We start from the raw sequence: 25,211 nt of genomic DNA, 5'->3' as shown, positions 1-25,211 counted from the left end.
ATATATTCTGTTAAAGAGTAACTGTATCCCAATTTTAGAGCTGTCGCTCAATCCGTGAAGAAAGCGCCAATTTGTACGATCCAGTACCTAGATGTACGAAATTCAATGAATTTGTCTAGTCGCCTCATACTCTCATTATGTACTTGTATTGACAATTTCAGACCTCTAGCTCAATCCGTAAAGAAAGAACCATTTTGTCTGTTTTAGTACCTAAATGTACTAATTTAATAAAAAACGTTAAGAAGTAACTGTATCCAAATTTTGAAAACTAATATCAAAAAAAATCTTCTAGTTGCCTGATAAATACTGGCAAGGTGAGCCTGCATACCAAATTTCAGGGCACTAGCTCAATCCGTTAAATAGAAACTGAAGGCCGAAATATAAACTGAAGATGCACCTGTATTCATAAGCGTAGAAAGGCCTCTGGGGGTTTGGCAAAGCAAAAACTCCTATAGAGCACTTTTTAATGTTTTTTTTTCCTGATATATGCGTACATCAGACTGAGCGCTGTAATACTGTTTGTGCGACACGTGAATGGGATTCATAGTTTTCAGCTGTTACCCGTGTATGTGTGTGTGAATGGTATAGATTGCTAACGTATGCATTAGTACCAAAATTCAGAGTTCCAGGTTAATTCGTAAAGATGGTACCAAATAGTGACAATTCCGGCACTAATCGTACTATTTCTCGCCCTTCCGGCACTATTTTGGAAAATGTTGTTCACAAAATCTTATTTTTTCGAGACGCTCAATAATTTGAGCCCCATTTCATTCTCCTAGTCCTTCCCGTTCGCTCTGAGCAAACATTCATCATTTCGTACTATCTAGTACCTAAACGTACGAATATCACAAAATCCTTTCCCATCACGCGCCTATGACCCATGACCCACATTCGTGCCATTGAGCTGGGCGTTGATCAGTCAATCACTCAGACAGTCAGACACGGAGCTCTTTTATATATATAGACTAGCATACTGCCGGTCCGCTTCACTACCCCGCTTTTTTTAGTAGTACCTCCGTTTTAGTGTTGAACTTCCGAAAGCCATTCTAATCACACAGTTTAAAAAATTATGAAGTCTTGTCATATCTGAGTATAATTTCAGAAATTTGTCCACTTCCGCAAAAAATATACCAAAAAGTAAGAAGAATAACAAAACTTTTTCTATTTCTGCAAAGAATGTACCAAAAAGTACGAAGAATAACAACACTTTTTTTTACCACTTTGGTACTTTTTTTCTAAAATGTTTTAATGTCCAATTTTGACAGTCGTTGCACAATGGCTAAAAATACTAAAGGAGTAACTATATCCCAGTTTTAAGAGCTATATCTCAATCGGCACTTTGGTACTTTTTTTCTAAAATGTTTTAATGTCCAATTTTGAAGTCGTTGCACAATGGCTAAAAATACTAAAGGAGTAACTATATCCCAGTTTTAAGAGCTATATCTCAATCGGCAAAAAGTATAATTTTGTACTTTTGTATCTAAATGTGAGAATTTAAAAAAACTTCTAGTGGTCAAATACATACTGTCAATGTATACCTGTATCCTACATTTCAGAGCTGTAACTCAATCTGTAAAGAAAGTACTATTTGGTACGTTTTAGTACCTTTATGAACGAATATCGAAAAAAAAAATTCTAGTCGGCCAATGTATATTGCCTTGGCGTATCTGAATCCCAAACTTTAGAGTTCTAGCTCAATCTGTTGTACATTTTAGTACCTAGATGTACGAATTCCAAAAAACTCTTCTTGTCGCCCAATATATATTGCCAAGGTGTAGTTGTATCGCAATTTTGAGAGCTATAGCTCTATCCGTAGATAAAGTATGGTACTTTATGGTACGCTTAGTACCCTAAAGTAAGAAGAGCAAAGGTGTATCTGAGTCCCAAATTTCTGTGTTATAGCTCAGTCTGTAAAGAAAGTACCTTTTGTACGTTTTAGTACTTAAATGTACGAATATAAAAAAAAAAAAAATCTAGTCACTAGCTATACACCGCTAGGTTTAACTGTATCCTAATTTTAAAGGCTAAAGCTGAAGCCGTAAAGAAAGTACCATTTTCTACATTTTAGAAACTAAATGTCCAAAAAAATCTTATCGCCCAATATATACTGCCGAGGTGTAATTTTATCGCAATTTTAAGAGCTTCAGCTCTATCCGTTAATAAATTACCGTTTTGTACGTTTTAGTAACAAAATGTACAAATTACAAAAAATTCATAGTCGCCCAATATGCAATGTCAAGGTGTACCTGTATCCCAAATTTCAGAGCTTAAGCTCAATCTGTAAAGAAATTTCAAAATATTACCAATTACAGCACTTTAGTACGTTTACCTCCACTTTTGGTACGGTTCCAGCATTTTGTATTTGGTACAACTTATAGGATTTTTTTTATATTGTGTGTCTGGTATGGCTGGTCAATGAATTTAATATTTACGTTATTATTTTTTCCCAAAGGTGGAAATAGTCAATTTGACCAAGGGAATGAATATCACAAGAAATTAAGGATTTTTATTGACTACTGAAAAGATATTGCCAGACAACTGATGTGATTTGATCATATTACCAATTTGTTCCGATAATCGGAATTTTGTCAAGACTACGATCATTTTTACCAAGTTAATAAATTTTACCTTTCTCCGTTCAGAGTAAATGTAGATAAGCTATTTCGTACGATTTAGTACTTTTTGCGCCAAAATGTACGATTTGTGAAAAAATCATTCAGTCACCCAACATATATTTCCTAGTTGTACCTAGAGGCCAATTTTCAGAGATCTATCTCTGTACATAAAGAAAGTACTAAATGGTACCAAATGCGGTACTAAACGTACGTTTTCTTCCCCTTTATTTTGCAATATTAATCATTTAAGGTAAGTTCTTAAAACTCGTTAAGACTCACAACTTAGGTTGCCATAGTGAACCTTAGTTCCAGAAATCAGAGCTCTAGCTCAATCCGTATAGAAGGTACCAAAAAGTACCAATAGCGGTATTAAATGTACTATATATCCGACTTCTGGTACGGCTTTGTAAAATTTTGTTTTTCAAAGCTTATTTTTTCAAGTGCTCCTTAATTTGAGCCCAAAATCACAAATCTAGCCTTTCCGTTAGGGCGGGGTAAAAAGTCACCTTCTCGTACTTTTTTGTACCTTAACGTACGAATATCACCAAATTCCGTCTTATCCCGTGCCTTTGATTCAAGACAAACATTCCTGCACAATTTTATGATTCTAGTTTTAGTCGTTTGGGCTGGGCGGTGATCAGTCAGTCAGTCAGCAACCATTCGGTCACGTAACTCTTTTATATATATAGACTAGCTGAACCCGGCCCGCTCCGCTGCGCCTTCTTTTATACCATATGAAATACAACTTTCTTATCAATTACACTTCTTTTAATGGAACGACCATAAGTTATTCCCCCAGTTTCTGTTGTGAATAGTTTTTTTTTTTTTTCAAAATGCTTCATTTTGTGGAAAACGAACCGGGCCCTCTCTGCAGCGCCCTCTTTAACTCGCTTATACCTTTTATTTTAGCCCTATAACGCAATGGTCGACAAATAAGTCCTGTTTTGGTAGAGTTTTAAGATGGGGACATTTTGCCCCGAATGTGGATATCGAATTCGTGTCATTGAAGGTCTGTTCTACTCCCTTATACTTTTCTTTGAACTCCAGTATGTAGTGGCTGAGTATGTCGGGTTTGGGGTGTATTTTGAGAGTGAGCTGTCCACCCAGATACTTGGCTCTTAAAGTAAATATAAGCTTCGTGCTATTCTCTCAAAAACTTTTTACTTTTCTTTAAACTTCTATATTGTAGTGGCTGAATATGTCGGGTTTGGGGTGTATTTTGAGAGTGAGCTGTCCACGCAGATACTTGACTCTTAAAGTAAATATAACCTTCGTGCTATTCTCTCAAAACTTTTTAAATGAGCCCCATATAATCATAGTCGGTACATAAATTCTGTTTCATTTGAGCCTTATATTGTCGTGATTGGTCTATATATCCATTTGCGGGAGGTTCTTTTTGACGTAGGGATGTTATCTCAGACATTTCGCATTTTTACATTCGTGCTCTACTCCCAAATACCTTATTTAAGCCCAAAATCACCATTGTCGATTGATATGTACGGGTTGGAGGGGTTTTTGGGGCTGGGGCTGGCACTCCGCAACTTTGCCCTAAAAATAAGTATCTAATGCGTTCTTTACTTCCAAAAATCCTTCATTAAGGCCCTATATTGATATGTTCGGCAAATAAATTCAGTTAAGGGAGTGTGGTAGGGTTTACCCACAACTACTTCGCCCCAAAATTGAATTCTTTTTCTACTCTCAAATGCCTTTCATTTGAGCCCCATATTGTCATGATGGCCCAATTAACCTATTTGGGGGGATTTAAGGAGGTTTAGCGCCACCTAGATACCTTACCACAAATTTTAATGTCATTTTCCTAATCTACTCCCAAATTGCTTTCATTTGAGTCCCATATAGCCATGGTCGGCTAATATGCCCACTTGGGATGTTTTTGGGGATGGGGAAACCGCCCATTACATGGATGTACTATGTTTGCGATATTTGTAATGTACTCCCGAATGCCTTTCATTGGAGTCCCATATTGACATGAACCTTCAATATGTCCGTTTTGGGGAGTTTTGGGGTTGGGGCGGTCCGCTGGGTACTTAGTCTTTAATTTTAAGACCATATTCGTATTCTACTTTCCCATACCTTTCATTTGATGTCCATATTGTTCCGATCGGTCCACTTTTGATTTTGTGTGGTATTTACGACAAATCTGTGAAAATTTTAAGAAAATCGGTTCAGCCGTTTTTGATTCTGCGGAGCAAACAAACAAACCGAGTCTCATATAGTCATGATGGGTCATATGCCCATTTGGGGCATTTTTGGGGGGGGGGGGGTGGGGTGACAACTACACTTCGATCAGATTTTTATGCCAGATTCGTAATATACTCCAGGATACTTTTCATTTGAGACCCATATTGATATGGAAGTTCAATTTGTCTGCTTTTATAAGTTTTGGGGTTAGGGTGACTTTCTTGGTACATGGATCCAATTTTTAATGCCATATTCGTATTCTCTTCAATAGCTTTCATTTGATATCCATATTGCCCTTACCGGTCCACTTTTGATTTTGGGTGGTGTTTTTGGGGTAACGGGGGGACCCTCCTCCCGCCCTCCTTTCAATATCAACAAATTATAAAGCCTTTTCCTTTATCTTGACTATATTCGTAATCTACTCCAGAATACTTTTCATTTGAGTCCCATTTTGTCATGGTCGTCCAAAAATTCTATTTTGGGGTTGGGGCGGCTCCCCCGTTAATTGGGCTCAATTTTTAATATGAAATTCGTACTCTACTCTCTGCTACTGAATATCTTTCATTTGAGTCCCATCTTGTCCTGGTCGGTTCACTTTTATTTTTGGGTAGTACTTTTGGGGTGAGGGGGAGGGTCCGCCCCCTTCCGATATCAAAAAATTATATATCCAATGTTTCCTTCCAGACCAACCTACACAATCTGTCCAAATTTCAAGGCAATCGGTTAAGCCGTTTTTGAGTCTATACGGAACAAACAAACAAACCGACAAACAAACAAATTCATTTCATATATAAGATGTATTGTATATGGATGTAATATTTTCTAAGGTTTATTGAAAAGTTGCTCTTACACCTCGATTTTTTTTTTTTTTTTTTGTTTTGTAAAGAGAACATGTTGCAGATGATATTTAAATAGAAAAATGGAAAAACTTCTCGAATTCTCAAAAGCCTATATCCCCCCTTCGGGTTTACCTTTTTTTTACTTCAAATGTCTCCTAAGCACGTGGAAAAAATGTTTGCTTCGAACAATATTTGTAGCTGCCACAGCCAATTAACAAAAAATGGCGATTTGGAAACCACCTTTGCCTGAAATGGATATTTTGGGTATTTTTTGAAAAAGTTCGGGCAGAATTTTTGTTTTTTAAAGACACTGTTTTCAGAAAAACGCAGACAAAATCATTAAAACATCTTTGTTCGTTTTTTTTTTTCGGAAAATTCCTTTAATGTGAGCTTTTGTTTTCAAAAAAAAAATTATAATCAAACTTCGTGCGCACAAAATTTTAAAGTGAATTTATTTAGAAATCTCTCCACAGATTACTCCCAATTTTTGTTTTTTTCTCGTCTATGCACATTGGAAATTCAGAATCTTCAATAATTTTCTAGATTTATGTTAGGTAAGTTTGAAAAAAGGGGCGGATAATAGTCTGCCCCATGCAACGATTGACACACACCCAAGCCAGTAAACAATTTCCAAAATAAAGATGTTTATACTCGACGTCCTCGCCTGAACATCACACCACCTCAAGCATTCCGTGATCGCCTTGATCTCTGCCTACAGAATCGTATTATGATCAGGCAGCGAAAACAGATTTCACTCCCTGGATTCTCAATGTTGATCCCCACGCCCACTCCGTCTTCTAGCTTTGATCTATCTGTATAGCGTGATCTTCCAGATGGTAATACCAGAATTCCGTCAATCCAAGACGGTGTCTCTGGCAGCAGTGTCTCACACTCGACCTGAAGTGTTATCTCAGGTCATATATCGAAATCGTTCTATTGAGGAAACGTGGTGCGTCAAATTGGCCCACCTTTGTGAACAGGCGATTTCAGTCTCCTCTGGGTTAACATTGAGACCCCTGGGACTAGCCCAGTCGTATCCTATCTGCAAGACACTTTCGGCTCATTTGCATAGCTGCTTCGGATCGGATAAGTAATATAACAGCGTAGCAGACTGATTCAAATCCCTGCTCAGTCAGCATCAGTAATAGGTTACTTATGGTGGTCACCCATAGGAGTGGTGATAAAATACCCCCTGTTGCAGGCCCTATGCCACTTTCTTCTTTAGATTTATGTTATGGGACCCACAATTTACAGTCTCTAAGAGCTAGGTTCACCCGGTACTGGTCTAAGGATTGGATCAGTGTGTCGATCCGCACATTGTTAAAAGCCCCTTCGATGTCAATGCATACCGCCAATGTGTTTGTCTTGGCATCGAAGGATTCTTTTATTTTATGCACAACCTCGTTATGATAAACCTTCGACCAACCTCATTATGCCAAGATTCCGGTGTCTCCGTAAGACCTTTTGTATCATGTGAAAAATGGGTTTTTCATCAAAAGCCTCAACATGTGCTCCGTTGTCTCTGCTCTCACTCCCATGTCGTCTACTAAAATATCAGTTTAGACATGGGTTTTTGAAACTTTTTCATCTTGGCGGCGCCAGTAACGCTATTGACCTGGTCACAGGAATGCGTCCAGGAGGTACGGTTTGCCACTCTGGTAATCTTATTGTATTCCTTGGGTAGTGTGTAGTGCGCATCCCAGTAAACTTCCGCGTGATCTGTTGTAAAGTCTGCGGACCTCTTTCCCAATGTTACGAATCTCCCCGGTCATCCAGGGGTTTTCTTGGGCTGATTTCTTCCCCGAAGAGGACAACTATTTCGAAGGACCCCACTAGTGCAGTCGTAATCCTGTTGACATTGTCGTCAATGTCTTCTATGCTTGGACAATCTAAATTATCTTGCCCAAGTCTTCTGCTGAGTAGACATTCGAATTTTGTCCAGTTGGTTTTCACCGTATCCTGAAAGTGTATCAGATTCGGCGCTGGCCGTGGGATTCTAAACCTAATGCAGCGATGGTCAGAGAAAGAGTGTTCCATGGGGACCCTCCAATCCTGAACCTTATCAATTGGAGTTTCCGAACATATCGTCACATCTAATACCTTCTCCATAATCCTACCAACAAAGGTGTTTCCAAAATTAAGAACTCTGCCATGGCTTGGCCCCCCGTGAGAGTTCACATCGCACTCTATTAGTACCTCATTTCCTGTCTGTTTTGCTTTCCTCACCAGCCGTTGCAGCTCCGACGTGGGTGGTGGTGTCGAAGAGTCGAAAGGCAGATAAAGTGAGGCCAGGTATGGTCCACCGTCTCCCTGTCTCACCACTGTTACATCCGACGTTGACAACTCTGAAGAAAATATATAATTCAAATTTGTATGACAAATAACGCAGGTCCTCGGTCGAGTAGCAGTGTTAGCATAGAACAATTGGATTTTAATATGTTCCGGTTCGTCCATGGCTCCTGATTTAAGGTTCGTCCATGGCTCCTAAATTAAGGCAATATGAATCTTGCCCTTGCTGACTTTCTCCATCAGAGCGCGTGCAGCTGTCTCATTCCGGTGGAGGTTTATCTGGATGACCTTAAATAATTGGTTCCAAGGGCTCCTTGGGAGTGGGTGATGGTCTCATCGTCTGCTCCCTGTTCTTTAGACTGCATTTCCTGTCACTGCACCGCCTGATGGCTCAATATAAAGAGTTTTGCCTATCCAAGTCTTCCCAATCTTGAAAAAGACGGTCTTGGTCCCCACCACAAAGAGAGTTGGTTCCTCCACTTTAGGTTCTCAATTCTTTGAGAACCTGCCTGATTTAGCGGATGTGAACATTTGCAAGTTGTTGGGCTTTTTAAATCGATCTATTGATGGTTCGACGGTAGAAACTAGAAGGCATCTTTCTTCTTCTGTTCCTGCGGTATCAGAATCGACGATACCACATGAACCTAACAGCAACCAAAGAAACCAACTGCAATCTATGAAGGGCCACCCGGAAATTAAATCAGGCTACCCTAACAATCCCACCACCTAAAAATGAAGATGGATCATGGATAAAAAAAGCCGAGGAAAAGGTAGAATTGTTTGCAAAGCATTTCAGCAACATATTTAAACTATATGGCTCCAGTTCTGACAATGACGAAATTTGTAAATTAGAAAAATGTGACAACCATGTCATCAAACCAGCGACATTAAAGAGCTACAAGATCTCAACGCCAAAGATCTGAGTGCTAAGAAATCTCCAGGTTATGACTTAATAACCGGCAAAATATTTAAAAAACTTCCACCTATAGCTGTAAAAAAAATTTTGTTTATAATAAATGCATGGTTTCGTCTACGACATGTTCCATTAGAATGAAAAGTTACAGAAGTTATCGTAATCAAGAAAACTGGAAAACCTGACCATGAAATATGTCACGTTAGAGATTTTTGAAAAATTGCTATTAAAAAGACTGCGTCCCTTATTAACAAGTAGGCTTCTCATACGAGACCATCAGTTTGGATTCCGAAATACTCATTCAACAATACCACAAATTCCCCGAATAGTTGATGTAGTCGAAAAAGCCATTTGAAATAAACTCATCTGCTCTGCCTTGTTTTTGGACGTGGGACAAGCATTTGACAAAGTTTGGCATCAAGGCCTCTTAACCAAACTTCACAATGATCTTCCAAAAGAATACTATGACATTTTGGAGTCATACATAACTAACCGGTATTTTCGATTAAAAATAGAAAATGAGTATTCAAAATTGAAGCCAATACAGGCTGGAGTACCTCAGGGGAGTGTCCTAGGCCCTGTTTTATACCTTCTTTACACCAGAGACATCCCAAAGCCCCCTGATGCAACAATTGCAACATTTGCCGATGGCACTGCAATTCTTACGACTGCCAATACTGAAACTGAAGCTTCAAGCAGCTCTGTCAAATATTCATTTTGGCCCAATATGGCCCTACGGAATACAGCTTTGGGGTTGCGCTGCCAAGAGTGAAGTACAATAGAAAAGATCCAAAAAACTCTAAATTTAGTACTTCGTACCATAGCTAATGCACCTTGGTACATACGAAACACCGACCTACACAGAGACTTAGGAGTGAGGACAATATCGGAAGAAATATCTTAAACCTACTCTAACCTTTCTCCTCACTGTGGAAGACCTCCCATTTCTCTACGACCAAATCTTGGGTTTGCTTCTTTAAGACTTCCTTCATGCCTTCCGTCGCGTATTTGCCACCCTCACCCTTCATGAAGACCATCGCCTATGTGAGCTGGGGGATGTCCATCTTTCTCACAAGGGCGAATTTTGCGCCCTCCCAGGCAGTGTGGATGCTTCCAAAGAGCTTTTTGACAGTATTAATACATTGTGCTGAAGCAAAGTGCAGCGTTAAGATGTCCCCTCTGTACTTGCACCTCAAAATTCGTATGGGCGTACCCCCTTCATCCCCCAAATGCTTCATCTGGGACAAACGATCTGGTGGAATCCTACCGGATGCACTGCCGATATCGATGACTGCAAACGTCATCACAACTCTGTTGTGCTTCCTTGGTACTCTGGCGTAAGAGGGCGGCTCATTGCCGTTTTCAGAGAACATTTTCCCCTTCACCATTTTCCCCTTCCGTGATGGCCGTGGCATTATTTTGGAAGACAGTCGTCCATGAAAACCCAAAGTCCGTGCGCCCTTCATTCGTTCCTGTTCTCACTTTGTCATCCTCCGCAGGACACTATCTAAAGTCTCCATCGCGGGAGGGCTGGCTTGATCTTCCCAGAGTACGTGAAAGCGTGGAGCTCTTTTTCTTCTTCCAGCATCTTAGCAGTGTTATGCTTTTCTGGAAATCTGTTTCTCTCTCCAGCTTCTGTAGAAGTGCCTGGAATGTAAGTTCTATTCCTTCCAGCATCCTGCACTTTCGCCTGATTACTCTGCCGGCGCATACTCCTTCGTTGTTGTTTTTGTTGTTGTTGTAGCTGTTTGTTGTGTTCTTTCTTTTATCTGCTTGATTCTGTTGAGTGTCGAGACCCAGGAACTCTGCGTCTAAAATGGGGTGAGTCCACAGGGATCTGGGTCTAAGTCGAGTGGGTCTGGCTGGGCAGTTAAACAGGTGACGTGTATTGTGTTACACGTTACCTGTTACAATCGGGACATACATCTTGCACGTCGGTTCTGTAGAAGCTGAGGCGGCTGCATCTGCCGGATTGATCCTTCGTCGTGCCCCGGATTGCTTTTCGGTCTTCTTCATTGAAACCGAATCGGCCTCTCTCTATTCATCGACTCTGTCGCTGTCGGAATCGGAAACATCACTTTTATTTAAAGGCTGGGGACGAACTGCGCATCCTTCTGCTTTATCCATATTTTCCTCATTTATTAGTCTTACGACAGGTTGTGCGCTTGCAGCATTACTCACGACTACAGGTGCCAAGGCACCCTCACCTGTAGGAGGGGTGGACAACATGCTACGGTCTGATGGCACGACCACAGCTGTTGGATCTTTGGAGCCCATTTTGAGCCTACTTTTTGTTTAAAGTTGGTTCAGGCATGATGCTACTTTGGATTAACCAAGCAAATTAAAAACACCGGCACCTCTCGACAGACGAGAAGATTACACTATACAAGACACTGATACTTCCCGTGTTGATATATGGTTCCGAGGCATGGGTACTTGCAAAAGCAGACGAGGCAGTGCTTGGAGTTTTTGAGAGACTCCATACAATTCTCCCCGAGCATCGTGGGAGAATTTCCATTCGACGAGCATCAAAGTGGATTTTGAAGACTGTATAGCACAACAACAGCTTTGCATGCCATCAACGCACACATTTGCCGTGGATTCAATCAGCCCAGGCCATATGATACGACGGTCCTCGTGGCACTGAACCTATCGAAGGCATTCGACACGGTCAGACATGCCAAACTATTTGAGGACCTCGCCACCACATCCCAGCCTGGCCTGAAACGCTGTATCGCGAATTATCTGTGTGGTCGCCAGTCATTTGTGGAATTTAGGGATAAGAAGTTGAAGCACCGTAGAGTGAAAAAGGGAGTTCCCCACGGTGGAATGATATCTCCGGCACTTTTAAACCTCTACCTATCCTCCATTCTACCGCCTCCAGTATCATATGCGGACGATTGTACGATCATGGCATCAGGCCCCCCACCGACTGTTGATATCTGCGAACTTGCCTCATATTTCGCTCCAAAAAATCTGAAATATCTGCCACCAAATCTTCGGCCACATTGTTTACTACAAATACGCGTGGGGTGAATACCGAGCTGACTGTGATGATCGATGGAGAAATGATTCCGACCATCAAGTGTCCCAAAATACTTGGCGTCACATTTGACAGCTCTAACACATTCACCCCACATGTCACAGCAATTTACGATAAAGTCAAACGTAGAAACAAGGTCCTCAAGTCACTTGCCGGCAGCACTTGCAGACAAAGAAACCTTGTTGTCCACATACAAAGCAATTGGCCGGTCTGTGGTATGTTATGCAGCGACAGTGTGTTCTCGTCAGCTCTGTGACACGCAGTAGAATAATATTTAGATCTGTCAAATTGCCGCCCTCCGAACTCCGACGGACTGTCTCCTCAGTTGTCACGTGGACCACCTTTATCAGGAGACAAAGATCCTACCAGTGCGAAGACATAACTACATGCTGTCTAAGCAATACCTTTTGGGCTGTTATCGCAGAGACCATCCAAATCATCATCTTGTGGATAGATATCCACCGCCCAGAAGTCTTAAGGGAGATCTACATGATCTAGAGCGTGAGGTTCAGCGCTGCAAGAGAGATCCTCTAGATCAAGCGGCATATCAAGCGGGTCTATACAACATTCATGCAAACACGATAGCAGGTGCGGTAATAGCTACCGGGTGAATGTGGCAAACCAGAGTAGTTCTGGCTCAATTACGTCCCGGTAGATGCAGCCGCCTCAACTCCTACAGAGCAAGGATTGATGCCGACGTGCAAGATGTATGTCCCGATTGTAACCAGGGACCGCACGATACACGTCACCTGTTTAACTGCCCAGCCAGACCCACTCGACTCAGACCCAGATCCCTCGGGACGCATCCCTTCTTAGTCGCAGAGTTCCTGGATCTTGACACTCAACAGAATCAAGCAGACGAAAGATAAAACACAACAAACTGCTACTACAACAACAACCAAAGGCCGATGAAAAGATCAAGTGGTGAAGGAAATCTCGAAACTTTGTGCCAGAGATTTTAGAAGGAGCGCAGAAGATCGAAAAGCTTTGAAAGTACATTGGGGGCCACCGTAGCGCAGAAGTTAGCATATCCGCCTATGACGCTAAACGCCTGGATTCGAATCCTGTCGAGATCATCGTAAAAAAATTTTTCAGAGGTGGTTATCCCCTCCTAATGCTGGCGACATTTGTGAAGTACTATGCCAGGTAAACAAAAAGGAGGCCTCTTATCATCAAGCTTAATCTCGAATCGGACGGCACTCATTGATATGTGAAAAATTTGCCCTGTTCCCCAATTGAATGCACATGGGCAGGGGAGGCAACGACCCAAACAAAAAAAATTAACAAACATTTTTTTTGCTTTCTAATAAGAATAAAATAATTCGTATACTTATGTTTCAAAACTTAAGTCAATGGGGTCGCTTGGTATTGATTTCACGAAAGCAATCAAGCAGCGTATTAACTATAAGGGCCTAACCCTTCTTCGCACAAGTTGGTTCTAATGATCATTTAATCGATGTCAAATAGGAAGATTGGTCCAGATTTGGCTGATTTGCCATCCCAATTGATCCACATTAATAAGAAGTGAGAAATTTCGCGCTGCTAGCTTTACTCGATAAAAAGACGGGCACTTAAAATGTCATGGCATCGGGAATTTATTGGGGTCTCCCTCCAATATTTGGAGGTGTAACAAACGGAGTCCAACAATTCGAGTAACCCCGTCCCATGCTGAAGCTTTTAATATCCCATTGTTAAAGGAAACATTTAACAAGTGTTGTTATTCATTCAAATGCATCGAGCTGGATGGTTCAACGGTAGGAACTGGAAGGCATCTTCCTTCTACTGTTCCTGTGGACGAAAACATCTATGGCAGACTGCCACTTCAACCTAACCTAAGACAAATACAACAACTCAGAGTCGAAATTTCATTCCAAAAATTGTCTACATCGCCAAGTATTAGTCACACATTTTTTTTAAATCAAAATTTCACAGTGGGGTATAACTATTTTTATCGTGTAAAAAATATCAGCATCGTGCTCTTCTCTCAAATACCATTAATTTGAACTTCATATTGCCATTGGTTTAAGGGGAGTTTATAATATGAGGCGTCCTCAAACACTTGGCCCAAAAATTTTTACTTTTGTGGGGTGTTTTGCAAAAGAGGTGGTGCCCCAAATACATGGTCCCACATTTGGATATCAGATTCGTATTCTACTCCCAAATACCTTTATTTGAGCCCCATATTACGATGGTCAGTAAATAATTGCTGTTTGTGGGGTGTTTTGGGGAAGGGGTTGGCCTTCTGATAACGGGTCCCAAAAGTGGGTATCAATTTCGTACTTTTTTCCCCAATACCTTTCATTTGAGCCCCACATTGATGTGGTCAGTAAATATGCCCGATTTAGGGGTGTTGTGGGGGGAAGTAAGGTGGTCCAACAAACACTTAGCCCAGAAAATATATCAGCATCATGCTCTACTCTCAAATATTATTTATTTGAACCCCATATTGCCATTGGCCTCAAAATTGGATATCAAATTCGTTTTCTAATCTCAAATACCTTTCATTTAAACCCCTTAATGCAAAAGTCAGCAAATATGTCCGGTTTAGGGTAGGGGCCCTAAAAACTATCAAAATCGCGATCCACTCCATTTAAGACCCAAATTGTCATGGCGAGCAAATTCGTCCAATTTGGGGATTGTTATGGGGGGGAGCGTCCCCCAGGGCAGTTGGTCCCGAATTTTGATATCAGAATCATGGTCTACTCCCAAATACCTTTAATTTAAGCCCCATATTTCCAAACTAAACCCCAGTTTGGGGGGTGTTTTGGGAGGATGGGTGACAGTCCAGTGACTTGGCCCTTAAAGTATATATCAGATTCATGTTCTACTCAATAATACCTCTTATTACAGCTCCATATTGGAATAGTCAGCAAATACGTCCTATATGGTGGTGTTATGGGGATGAGGTGGCCCCATAGACACTTTATCCCAAATTTTGATATCAAATTCTTGCTTTACTCTCAAAGACCTTTCACTTGAGTCTCATATTGCTATGGTCGTAAATTTGTCCTCTTTGAGGGGTGTTTTTGGGAAGGGGCGACTCCCCAAACACTTGGCCCCACATTTGGATATCAGATTCATATCCTACACAAATACCAAATACAAATACAAATACCTTTCATTTAAGCCCTATATTGCCATGGTCAGTATATAAGTCCTATTTGGGGGTGTTTTGGGGAAGAGGCGGACCCCCATAAACTTGATCCCACATTTGGATATCAGATTCCTATTATACTCGCAAATACCTTTCGATAAATATGTCCGATTTAGGGGTATTTTGGGTTGTTTAATAGATTTTAGGGTGACTTATGACTTAACACAAGTTACACCTAGAGCCCTTACTGGGGTGACTACGACCATTTAAGCGAAATCGGTAAATACATGTATATATATAAAGGGTGATTTTTTAGCTATTATATTTTTGACAACACAGCTCACGCACGTTCCGTGTTTTGTTTCACTGTCAAACATCTTCAATTTGGTCTATTATTTAACCATGAACCGTCTTACACACGAACAACGCTTGAAAATTATTGGATTTTTTATCAAAATGCGTGCTTTGTTAAAAAAGTTCATCGCACGCTTCTTCCATTTTACGATTAAACTCATCTTTGGCTCAATGGGTACGTAAATAAGCAGAGTTGTCGATTTTGGAGTGAAGATCAGCCAGAAGCATTGCAAGAGTTGCCAATGCATCCAGAAAAAGTCACTGATTGGTGCGGGTTATGGGCTGGTGGCATCATTGGGCCGTACTTCTTACAAAAAACTTAGTTACAAAAAACGACAGACGGACTATCAGCACAGAAAGGATATGCGGACAGACGGACATAGCTAAGACGAATCAGCAGGAATATCTGAGTCGAGCTGTACATTTAATCACAGCTACAGTAGTGGTGCAGGGAAGAGTTTGTGGTTTTCTAATCAATCTTCTGTATATATAAAAATGTATTTGTTGTTTGTGGGTTTGTAAATGATCCAAAGACCAACTTTCTTGAATTTTTAACAGGTTATGTAAATTGGTCTGGAAGGAGCAATAGGCTATATAATTTATTGTTATCGGAAGGCGGGCGGACCCTCCCCTTACCACAAAAGTGCAAATGCAAATTTGCCCATGAACATTCCATTAAGGAACAGGGGCAAACTTCTCACATATGCAGGAGTGCTGTCCGATTCAAGTTTAAGCTCAATGATAAGAGGCCTCCGCCGAGTCCGAACGGCGTGCCGCAGTGCGACACCTCTTTGTGGAGAAGTTTTCACATGGCTGCCATACCAAATGGTAGAGTACCTCCCAAATGTCATCAACATTAGTGGTGGGCATAACCACCGTTGAAAGTTTGCATGATGTTATCGCCAGGATTCGAACCCAGGCGTTCAGCGTCATAGGCGGACATGCGCCTCTGCGCCACAGTGGCCTCCCTTACCCCAAAAGTACCACCCAGAAATAAATGTGGACCGTTCGAAACAATATGGGACTCAAATGAAAGGTATTCGAGAGAAGATTACTAATTTATTATCAAATTTAGGGTCTAAGTAGCTAGGGGGCCTAAAACCCCTCAAAATGGACATATAGGGCGATCAAAGCAATATGGGACTAAAACGAAAGATATGCGGGAGTCAATTACGAACATGGTCTAGAAGGAACAACAGGATATATAACTTTTTTGATATATTTTTTTTTTTTTCTTTTTGTCACTCGATTCGTTCGGCAAATCATTGAAAAGAGCTGATTTTATCAAGGGAAAATAGCTGCTTTCAATGACATGGTAAACGAATCGAGTGACGAATTGAGTAACAGTTAGTGATCTAGGCCGTAAGTTTTTGTACTTAAGGCTTACATGGATAATTATTGACAACTGTCGCAACTATTATTAGGAATATCCACTGCTGACAATTTTTTTTTTAATATATGCCAAAATTCAAACAGGCCAGACCTTCAGTGTCATTCTTACTCATGAGCAACAGTTACATTAGATAGACCGACAAAAGTGGAAATTCGATTGAATTCTAAAATAGACAAAATGATGACAATGCGATGGGAATCAACAGTAATGCTCGCAACAAATGCAGCGCCATCTATTGGGGGACATTAATTATTTGAATAACAAAGCCAACCCGAGTAAAGAAATATAGCGCGAAAGGTACAGCATAGAGTGTTCAAAGTTGATTATGTGCTTTTAACCACCGATTTGACAAGTTGTCTGCCTTTCGGACAAGCTTCCACAATAGGCTATCTTCTATAAAATTTTCTATAAAATGAAGAATTTTGAAAAAAAAAAACCATAAACAACAGGAACCGGGAGAATAACTTAAAGTAGCCTAAAACTTCTATAAAAATATGACCGCAAAATATATAGGTAACTCAGTGAATGCAAAGAAGTGCAATTGAAAAGAAAGTTATATTTCATATGGCATAAAAGAAGGCACAGCGAAGCGGGCCGGATTCAGCTAGTTTTATATAAATGTACACTTAGGCCCCTTATCATTGAGCTTAAACTTGAATCGGATGCACCAACTCCGAACGTCGTGGCAACACGGGTTGTCGTTAACCGATCGCCATAGTATTTCGTAATTTGTTTATTGGAATCAAAAGGTAAACAACTGGCGGATATGCTTTTCAGAAAATACTTTTTGATTTTGGGACACTCTAATATGTAAATATTTGGGGGACCCCATAGCTACGCTGCTTACAAACTGCAGTTATTGCCTAATAACAAGAGCTCACAGGCAGATCTTTATTCAATAACTTCACCACGCATACGTACGTGCTTCTTAGGAAACTACAATTCTCTTTTTCTCAAAGCGACAAGAATTTTGGAACGACAAACCTAAACAGGGTTTTCTTCATGAATCTACAGAAGGAGTTCGATTACTTTCGTTTTCGGCCGTTTATTGCTGCCACAAGCTGCAGTAATTCCATGTTGTATTCGTCAAGCATATATAGTCAACTGCAACAATATTCTGTGGTTGTTGTGGAATTGTAACGACCGCTGGTGAATATTAGATCCATAATGTTTGGTTAGTGGCAGACTGTTGTTTTATTTAGGTATACATATTTTTATAGAAGTAATTTTAATTGCATTAAATTTTTGTAAATTACCCGTCAGAATTTAGGATTGGCTGTAGGGTTTGTGGATTGATAAGCACACTGCCTTTCGGGACATTTGAAATGTCGGTTACAGCCCATACAAGTCCACAAGGCAGCGACGTTGATGCACCAATGTTCTCCCTATTCGCGATGACTGAAGATTGATCTGGCATGTGATCATCACTGCCATAACCACCGGTCGGTGAAGGTGTCACAGAATCGGAGTGAACCGATTGCGTTTGGGTTTTATAGCTAAACAATTGAGTGTCATTATTAATATTTCCAATGGTCGCCGACACAAACAAGAATTGACTTTGATCATTTCTTTGCAGAATGCAGATAGATGCACATAAGTAGTGCCCAGTTTTCAGTTCCAACACAACACTTACCCACTGCTGGAAGGTGACAAGCGCCACGATGTACTCGTACTCCCTGTTGAATCTTGTTTTGAGAAAATTCTATTATTGTTGCCACTGCCGGCCGCTCCCCCTCCAGCACCGCTGCCCTTATTTGAGTTGACAGAATCACCACGCATAAGAGGAGCGCCGCTCTGCGTTGACCCATAATTGTTGTAGCTATTTCCTTTTGGAAGAACACTGCCACCACGACCGTCGGGCGACTGAAAATACAGATATGATAAAAAGAACGAAATTCTGAGAAACACCCCGTGTCAGAAACATACGTTTTGAATTTTGAGCACTTTGCCACTCGAACGACTGCGCGAAAACTGCTGTTGATCGACCGAGCTGGTCCAGCTGATATAATTGTTGTCATCGTCCGTACTGCCGCCACAAGCATCGTTTTGGCTGCGATTAAATATGCGGGAACGTGCACGGTCGTAATCCTCCTCGCGTTCTTCAAAACTTTTGGCTTTCCGGTCCAGCATGCCCCCACGGTCAGGGCACAAGTAACTGCTTTGACGTGCCTCATCAAAACTATGTGTGTCACGCTTCAGAATAGACTTGCGCGAGTCATCGCGATTCGGTATGACCAACGTTTTGAAGCGTATCTAATGGTACGGAAATAAAAAAATAACTAAGCAAAGGGGATTATGGGATGACTTACATCGGGTATGCGAGTGTTCTTCGTGGGTGCCACAATAACGCACTGCTGTGTTTCCGTATCAACATTATGTTCCATACCAAAAAAGGCTGCAGTTCGATGTATCAGCATGCGATTGTACGAGGATGCTTGAGGGAAACGTATCTCACCACGACTATTCAAGCGAAAAAGTTTAGAAGACCGTTAGAAAAACATGCGGGGAATTGTGAATGCGAATGTGAACTCACCTTCCTTCTTGCACAAATTCAATGAGATCCTTTTCGACCTTCAGCAGGAACTGGCGATCTTTGACATTCTTGTTTAGCGTTTCCTTGAAGAAACTAAGCAGATCTGTGCCTCCATGATCTGTATACTGTTCGTTGGAGTTTTCTGAATTTGTGAAGACTAAAGAAATAAAAATAGATACAAAATATTGTGAGTGCATTTGACACGTACCTCTGGAGATGAATCCAGACGTGTTGTTGCTATTACTGTTCAGGCTGCCGTCTAAGCTGGCACCTCCAGTGGGAGCCCCATTGGGGCCACCCCCACTGCTACTGGCGGCCATGTTCGATGCATTGCCAACGCTTGACGCACTACCACCCAAGTTTTTCAAACGTGGCTTGGAACCCTTAGAGTTCGAATTTGTGCGGTGTTTTTTACTCCCTCCAGCACGTTGGTGGTGTTGGGACTGTTGTTGTTGTTGCTGCTGTTGGTGGTGTTGTTGTTGTTGGCCGTGGGATTGTTGCGATTGGTGCGTGTCCATAAAATGCATCTCATCACCCGAGTTTACACTGTTTTGACTATTGTTCCGGGAACAGCGATTCTCTTTATCGTACAATACATATGAGGTCGGTTGCTGGTGATTTCCTTCGTTCGGATGCAACTGATAGTTCATTGGTGAATTGTATACAGTGGATGTTGTCGTTTGTGACGATGTTGTCGCATGTTGCTGTTGCTGCGAATTATCGGTGATTTTTAGTGCTTTTTGCAACGCACTTCCAGCATTGTACGAGTGCGACTGCTGTTGAGATTGACTGTAGACCTTGTTAGTGCACACAGAATTCGTGTTGACAACATTGACTGTGGGCTTATTGTGCGTATCGTTGGTGCCTGACGCATCGCCGTTTGCCTTTTTAATGTTGCTTGTCGTGCCCTCGCCGTTATTATTGTTGTTGTTGCAGTTACTGCTAGAACGTTGTGTTGACTGTTGCTGTTGTTGCTGGCTGTTGTTGTTGTTGTTGTTGTTGTTAGGGGCGATATTGGCTGTTCCTCCAACGCCGCCACCACCGCCACCACCACCACCACCCTTAGATTTAGGCGGTGTCAGTTTAGGAAATTCCGTTTCATTGCAAAGAGCAACATTTGTCTGCGTTTGTTGTTGCTGCTGGGTTGGTTGAGGCAGCTGTTGCTGCTTGTGTTGACTAGTAACAATCACAGATGGGGTATCGATTATGGGAGAATTGCCTCTGGTTGCCGATGATTGTGTATGCAATTTATTATTGTTGTTGTTGTTATTGCTATTAGTTTCATTAACATCAATGTGGTGATGATGCGGTGTTGACTGTTGCTGTTGGTAACCATTCGGTGACATTTGTGATTGCGTCGACGACTCGGACGCTCTAGGTGTAGGAGTACGTGGTGGCGATGTGGCCTCTCGCATAGCATGGCTCCTTGTCAAGTGTTTACCCTTCATGGTACCCTACAAATACAAAGTACACAGCTTTTAGGAATTTCGCTTAAATTTACAGGGATAGCTTTCGATTATGTCATATATTCGGGTATCTTCTTGGCTTCAATTTTCCTTTTCCCTTAAAACAATATTTTCGGTGTTTTATTTACCCAAAAAGGCGAATTGTCGCGCTTAGTTTCTATGGAGAACAAGTAAAAGCGTGCTAAGTTTGGCCAGGCCGAAAAATGGGAACCCACCGCCATGGGTTCTGCTAAAAATGTATACAAAATAAATATAGTTGAAGGGCAACATTTTATTCTCCATACCAAACTTCTGTCAAACCAGCAAAAATTAAAGCTTCTAAGAACCGAACAAGGGTGATCGGGAGACCGGTTTACATGGGAGCTATATCAGGTTATAGACTGATTTGGACCGTATTTGGCACAGTTGTTGGAAGTCGTAACAGAACACTACATGCAAAACTTCAGCTTAATCGGACAAAAATTGCGGCTTCCAGGAGCTCAAGAAGTCAAATCGGCAAATCGGTTTATGTGGGAGCTATATCTAAATCTGAACCGATATGGCCCATTTGCAATCCCCAACGACCTACGTCAATATTAAATATCTGTGCAAAATTTCAAGTGGCTAGCTTTACGCGTTCAACAGCTATCGTGATTTCGACAGACGAACGGACGGACGGACATGGCTAGATCGACTCAGAACGTCGAGACGATTCGGCCCGGCCGAACTTAACAGGCTTTTACTTGTTTTTGCTTCAGTTCGTTTGAATAAATCTATTAAATCAGACCAAAGTTTTGTAGTGACGTATGTAAATTCAAGAAATCTACGGGTGAACATCGTTGTTTCATAACATAAATAACTTATTTTGTTCTACCTCTGTAACTGTTGCTATCAGAGCCCATGTTAAGTTTCGCTCCTCTACTTCTGTTGATGCCTTTGAACTGCCCAAATTGATCCACCGTTTACTACAATTTTGCTGCTTTAAGCTTAACAGTCCTATGTTATCTGTGGCCTAGAGCAAGTGTCTGAGACTAGCACGCCGAATGTCCAGGTTCGAGTCCCACTGGCGGCGGTAGTTGTTGTTTGTTTATTTTTCTATTTTTTTTTTAATTTCTTGGTTTTTGTATGCCTTTAGTGATTTTAACTAGTGACGTATCAATTTTTTTTTTTGGCTAATGGCCTGCATTTTTTTACACTTCGACTTTAAAGTGTTTTTTTACATTTTAATTTTATTCATACAATTGTATGTAGTCAATTTTTGTGTGGTGGTTTTTAATTCCTTTTTGCGCCTATTTCCCTACAAGTGGTACTTGTGGGCGGTTCCCTCGTCATGGTATTGGTAAGGGTGGTATTTGCATGGAGGACATATTGAATTTTGGAAGAATTTTGTTAGTAGTGGTAATTCAGCCTATATGCTCACATTCAGTGTATTTTTGTGTGGTAGTCGATGCGTTTGTTCTCAACGTGACGTCCGAAAATAAGTCCGAAGTTAGTTCAAATTGTGGCTTAGAATCTGTCGCAAAGTGTTTTTTTCTTCCCGGGAGTGCCTTAGTCGATTCTAATTAAAAATAAGTAAGAACGTGCTAAGTTCGGCCTCCACCATGAATCGCATTTGTCGAGTTTTATGCGCGGTATCTCTTTTTGGGTAAACAAATAACATTGAATAATAACTGTTAGGCTATTGAAGCTATATCAAGTTTTAGTCTAATTCGGACCGTAAATGAATGCTGAACATTGTAGAAGTCATTATGTAATATTTCAGTTCATTCGGATAAGAATTGTGTCTCGTAGGGGCTCAAGAAGCAAAATCGGGAGATAGGTTTATATGGGAGCTGTATCACGGTATCGATCGATTCAGACCATGTTAGACACGTATATTGAAGGTCATGAGAGAAGCGGATGAGAATTGCACCCTCTAGATGTGCAATCTTGAGTCAAGATCCCAGATCGGGTTATACGGTAGCTATATCAGGTTGTGTACCGATTTGCGCCATACTTAGCACAGTTATTGGACGTCATAACAAAATATCTCATGCTAAACTTCAACCAAATCGGATGAGAATTGCGCCCTCTATGGCTCAAGACGTCAAGATCCAAGATCGGTTTATATGAAAGCTATACCAGATTATGAACCGATTTGAATCATACTTAACACAGTTGTTGGAAGTGATGCCAAAACACTATGTTCAGTCAAATCGGACGAGAATTGCGCCCTCTAGAGGCTCAAGAAGTCAGGATCCAAGATCGGATTATATGGCAGCTATATCAAAACATAAACCGATGTCAACCATACTTAGCGCAGTTGTTGGAAGTGATACCAAACACCACGTGCAAAATTTCAGTCAAATCGGACGAGAATTGCGCCCTCAGAGGCTCAAGAAGCCAAGACCCAAGATCGGTTTATATGGCAGCTATATCAAAACATGGACCGATTTGGCCCATTTACAATACCAACCGACCTACACTAATAAAAAGTATTTGTGCAAAATTTCAAGCGGCTAGCTTTACTCCTTCGAAAGTTAGTGAGCTTTCGACAGACAGACGGACGAACAGACGGACATGGCTAGATTGAATTAAAATGACATGACGATCAAGAATATATATACTTTATGGGGTCTCAGACGCATATTTCAAGGTGTTACAAACAGAATGACGAAATTAGTATACCCCCATCCTATGGTGAGGGTATAAAAAGAAACTAAGGTTTGATAGTTTACAAAGTTATGGTGTTGGTAAAAAAAAGAAAAGACAAGAAAAATTATAAAATCATTAAAAAGTTCCCTAGTATGTATATGGCATTGCCAAAGTTCCCTGGCATGTGTATGGCATTGCCAAAGTTCCCTAGCATGTATATGGCATTGCCAACTAAACGGTTGATGAAGTTTTTGTAAAAGGGACTATAATCTGTAACAGTATAGAAACATTCGGAAGTGAAACATGCAAATGTAAGACGAAAGAAGTTTTAATTTAACAAAAAAGAGGATACTGTTCGGTTTTGTTGGACCATACAGCAGGTTCAGAGAACTTGTCTTGGCATGGGCGGAGCGATGTGGACAACGCCCACTAGGGCACTGGAGACTATTCTAGATATCCGACCCATTGACATACAGATTAAGTATGAGGAAGTCAATGCGGCTATGAGACTTAAGGCGATGGAAGAATGGATTGAGGATGGGAGCAGCTCATACCATCGCGGTAGAATCGAGGCGACGATAGGAAACCTGAAATGAACCTTGAGGTCGAGTGCGAGGCACTGCAGCCAGAGGCCATAACGGAGTAAGGCGAAATGAAAGGGCAGATGATTTGGCGGTGAAGGCCAGAGGACTACTGTCAATAAACTTGGTAACCGGAAGCCTTTCGGGTCGACGCAGTCTGAGTTAAGAGAGTGGGCGACGAATGCGCATGCAACATTGTGGAACAGCGAAACGGTCGGTAAGACGACGAAAATCATATGGGGGGATCCAGATCGTAAGAAGACGAGGCTATTGCTGAAAGGAAGTAAGAAGGAGGTCAGTATAGCTAATGGTATCATAGTGGGACACATAGGACTACGAGCTCACTTATGTAAAATCGGTGCGGCAAGTGATATCAGGTATGCCTTACAGAGAAGATGGTGAGACGTTGGAGCATTTCCTTTGTCATTGCCCGGCTTTCGCGTGTAATAGATTCCGTCACTAAGGTGGTGACACAATACCAGACATGAAACAACTATGGGGAGTGGTACTGAAAACAATTTAGTATTTTGTAAGTGGCACGGAAATCTTTTAAGAGGTTACTTTATAGTTTTTAGAGCGCACAACAAGCCGATTACAGGCTTAGGTGTATGTCCGTAGTGGCGTGGGGCGGATTAATATCTGCGCCCTTTTTTCAACCTTACCTACTGTTGCATTATGTTGTCATTGCGACCAAATAACAATGCGTCTAATAAGCCGTCAGCTGAATAAGACGCGTTCATTTTTCCATCTTTATATTTATTTTTAATATTTTGCAGCTTTTTTCCAAACATTCAAAATATTTTACCTCCATCTTCTACTGTTCAAACAAATTTTGCTTGAATGATAGCGGCTGATTTTAAGTACGACATTCTCCGCCATAGACTTGGCACGGAGTAAGAAATGCAATATTTTTCCACTCTCTGTAGGCAACACCATAACAAACAAACTCTACATCCGGTGGTGGGGTTACATTTTTTGCACGAACAAACGCAAAGTTTTGATTTCAGTGCAACATGTCGAAAAATTGTCACCCTGCGCAATCGAAATCACCATAAAAGTAGGTGCCATACTTTTTATACAAACAGGCGCGATGTAGTTTAGATATTAGATATTAACTTATATATCGATCGTTTTCGTTAAATTTGACGGTCGAATTTGACTTATGTGATACCAAAATAACGCTTTATAAAAATTTCGACATTCAACTATGCCATCGCCAACCGGAATAATGTTTTTATTTAATGCAATTTAACTTGATTCAGTGAAAAATCGCTTAATG

At 41.1% G+C, this 25,211-nt stretch overlaps 1 protein-coding gene across 1 annotated transcript in view; it reads right to left on the bottom strand.

Annotated features, from left to right (window-relative positions):
- Positions 1–25,211, bottom strand: part of LOC106085334 (protein encore) — a 273,307-nt gene that overhangs the window by 93,639 nt on the left and 154,457 nt on the right. Inside the window, exons 5-10 of the mRNA XM_059361116.1 lie at positions 19,481–20,726; positions 19,273–19,429; positions 19,049–19,199; positions 18,666–18,992; positions 18,373–18,602; positions 17,996–18,235 (exon numbers count right to left, since the gene is read on the bottom strand). Coding sequence (XP_059217099.1) covers positions 17,996–18,235; positions 18,373–18,602; positions 18,666–18,992; positions 19,049–19,199; positions 19,273–19,429; positions 19,481–20,726 — 2,351 coding nt within the window. The remainder of the gene's footprint in view (positions 1–17,995; positions 18,236–18,372; positions 18,603–18,665; positions 18,993–19,048; positions 19,200–19,272; positions 19,430–19,480; positions 20,727–25,211) is intronic.

Source organism: Stomoxys calcitrans, chromosome 1, assembly GCF_963082655.1.
Source record: "Stomoxys calcitrans chromosome 1, idStoCalc2.1, whole genome shotgun sequence".
Lineage (NCBI taxonomy): Eukaryota > Metazoa > Arthropoda > Insecta > Diptera > Muscidae > Stomoxys > Stomoxys calcitrans.
Note: the sequence above shows the minus strand (reverse complement) of the source record. Positions and strands in the feature narration are given on the sequence as shown.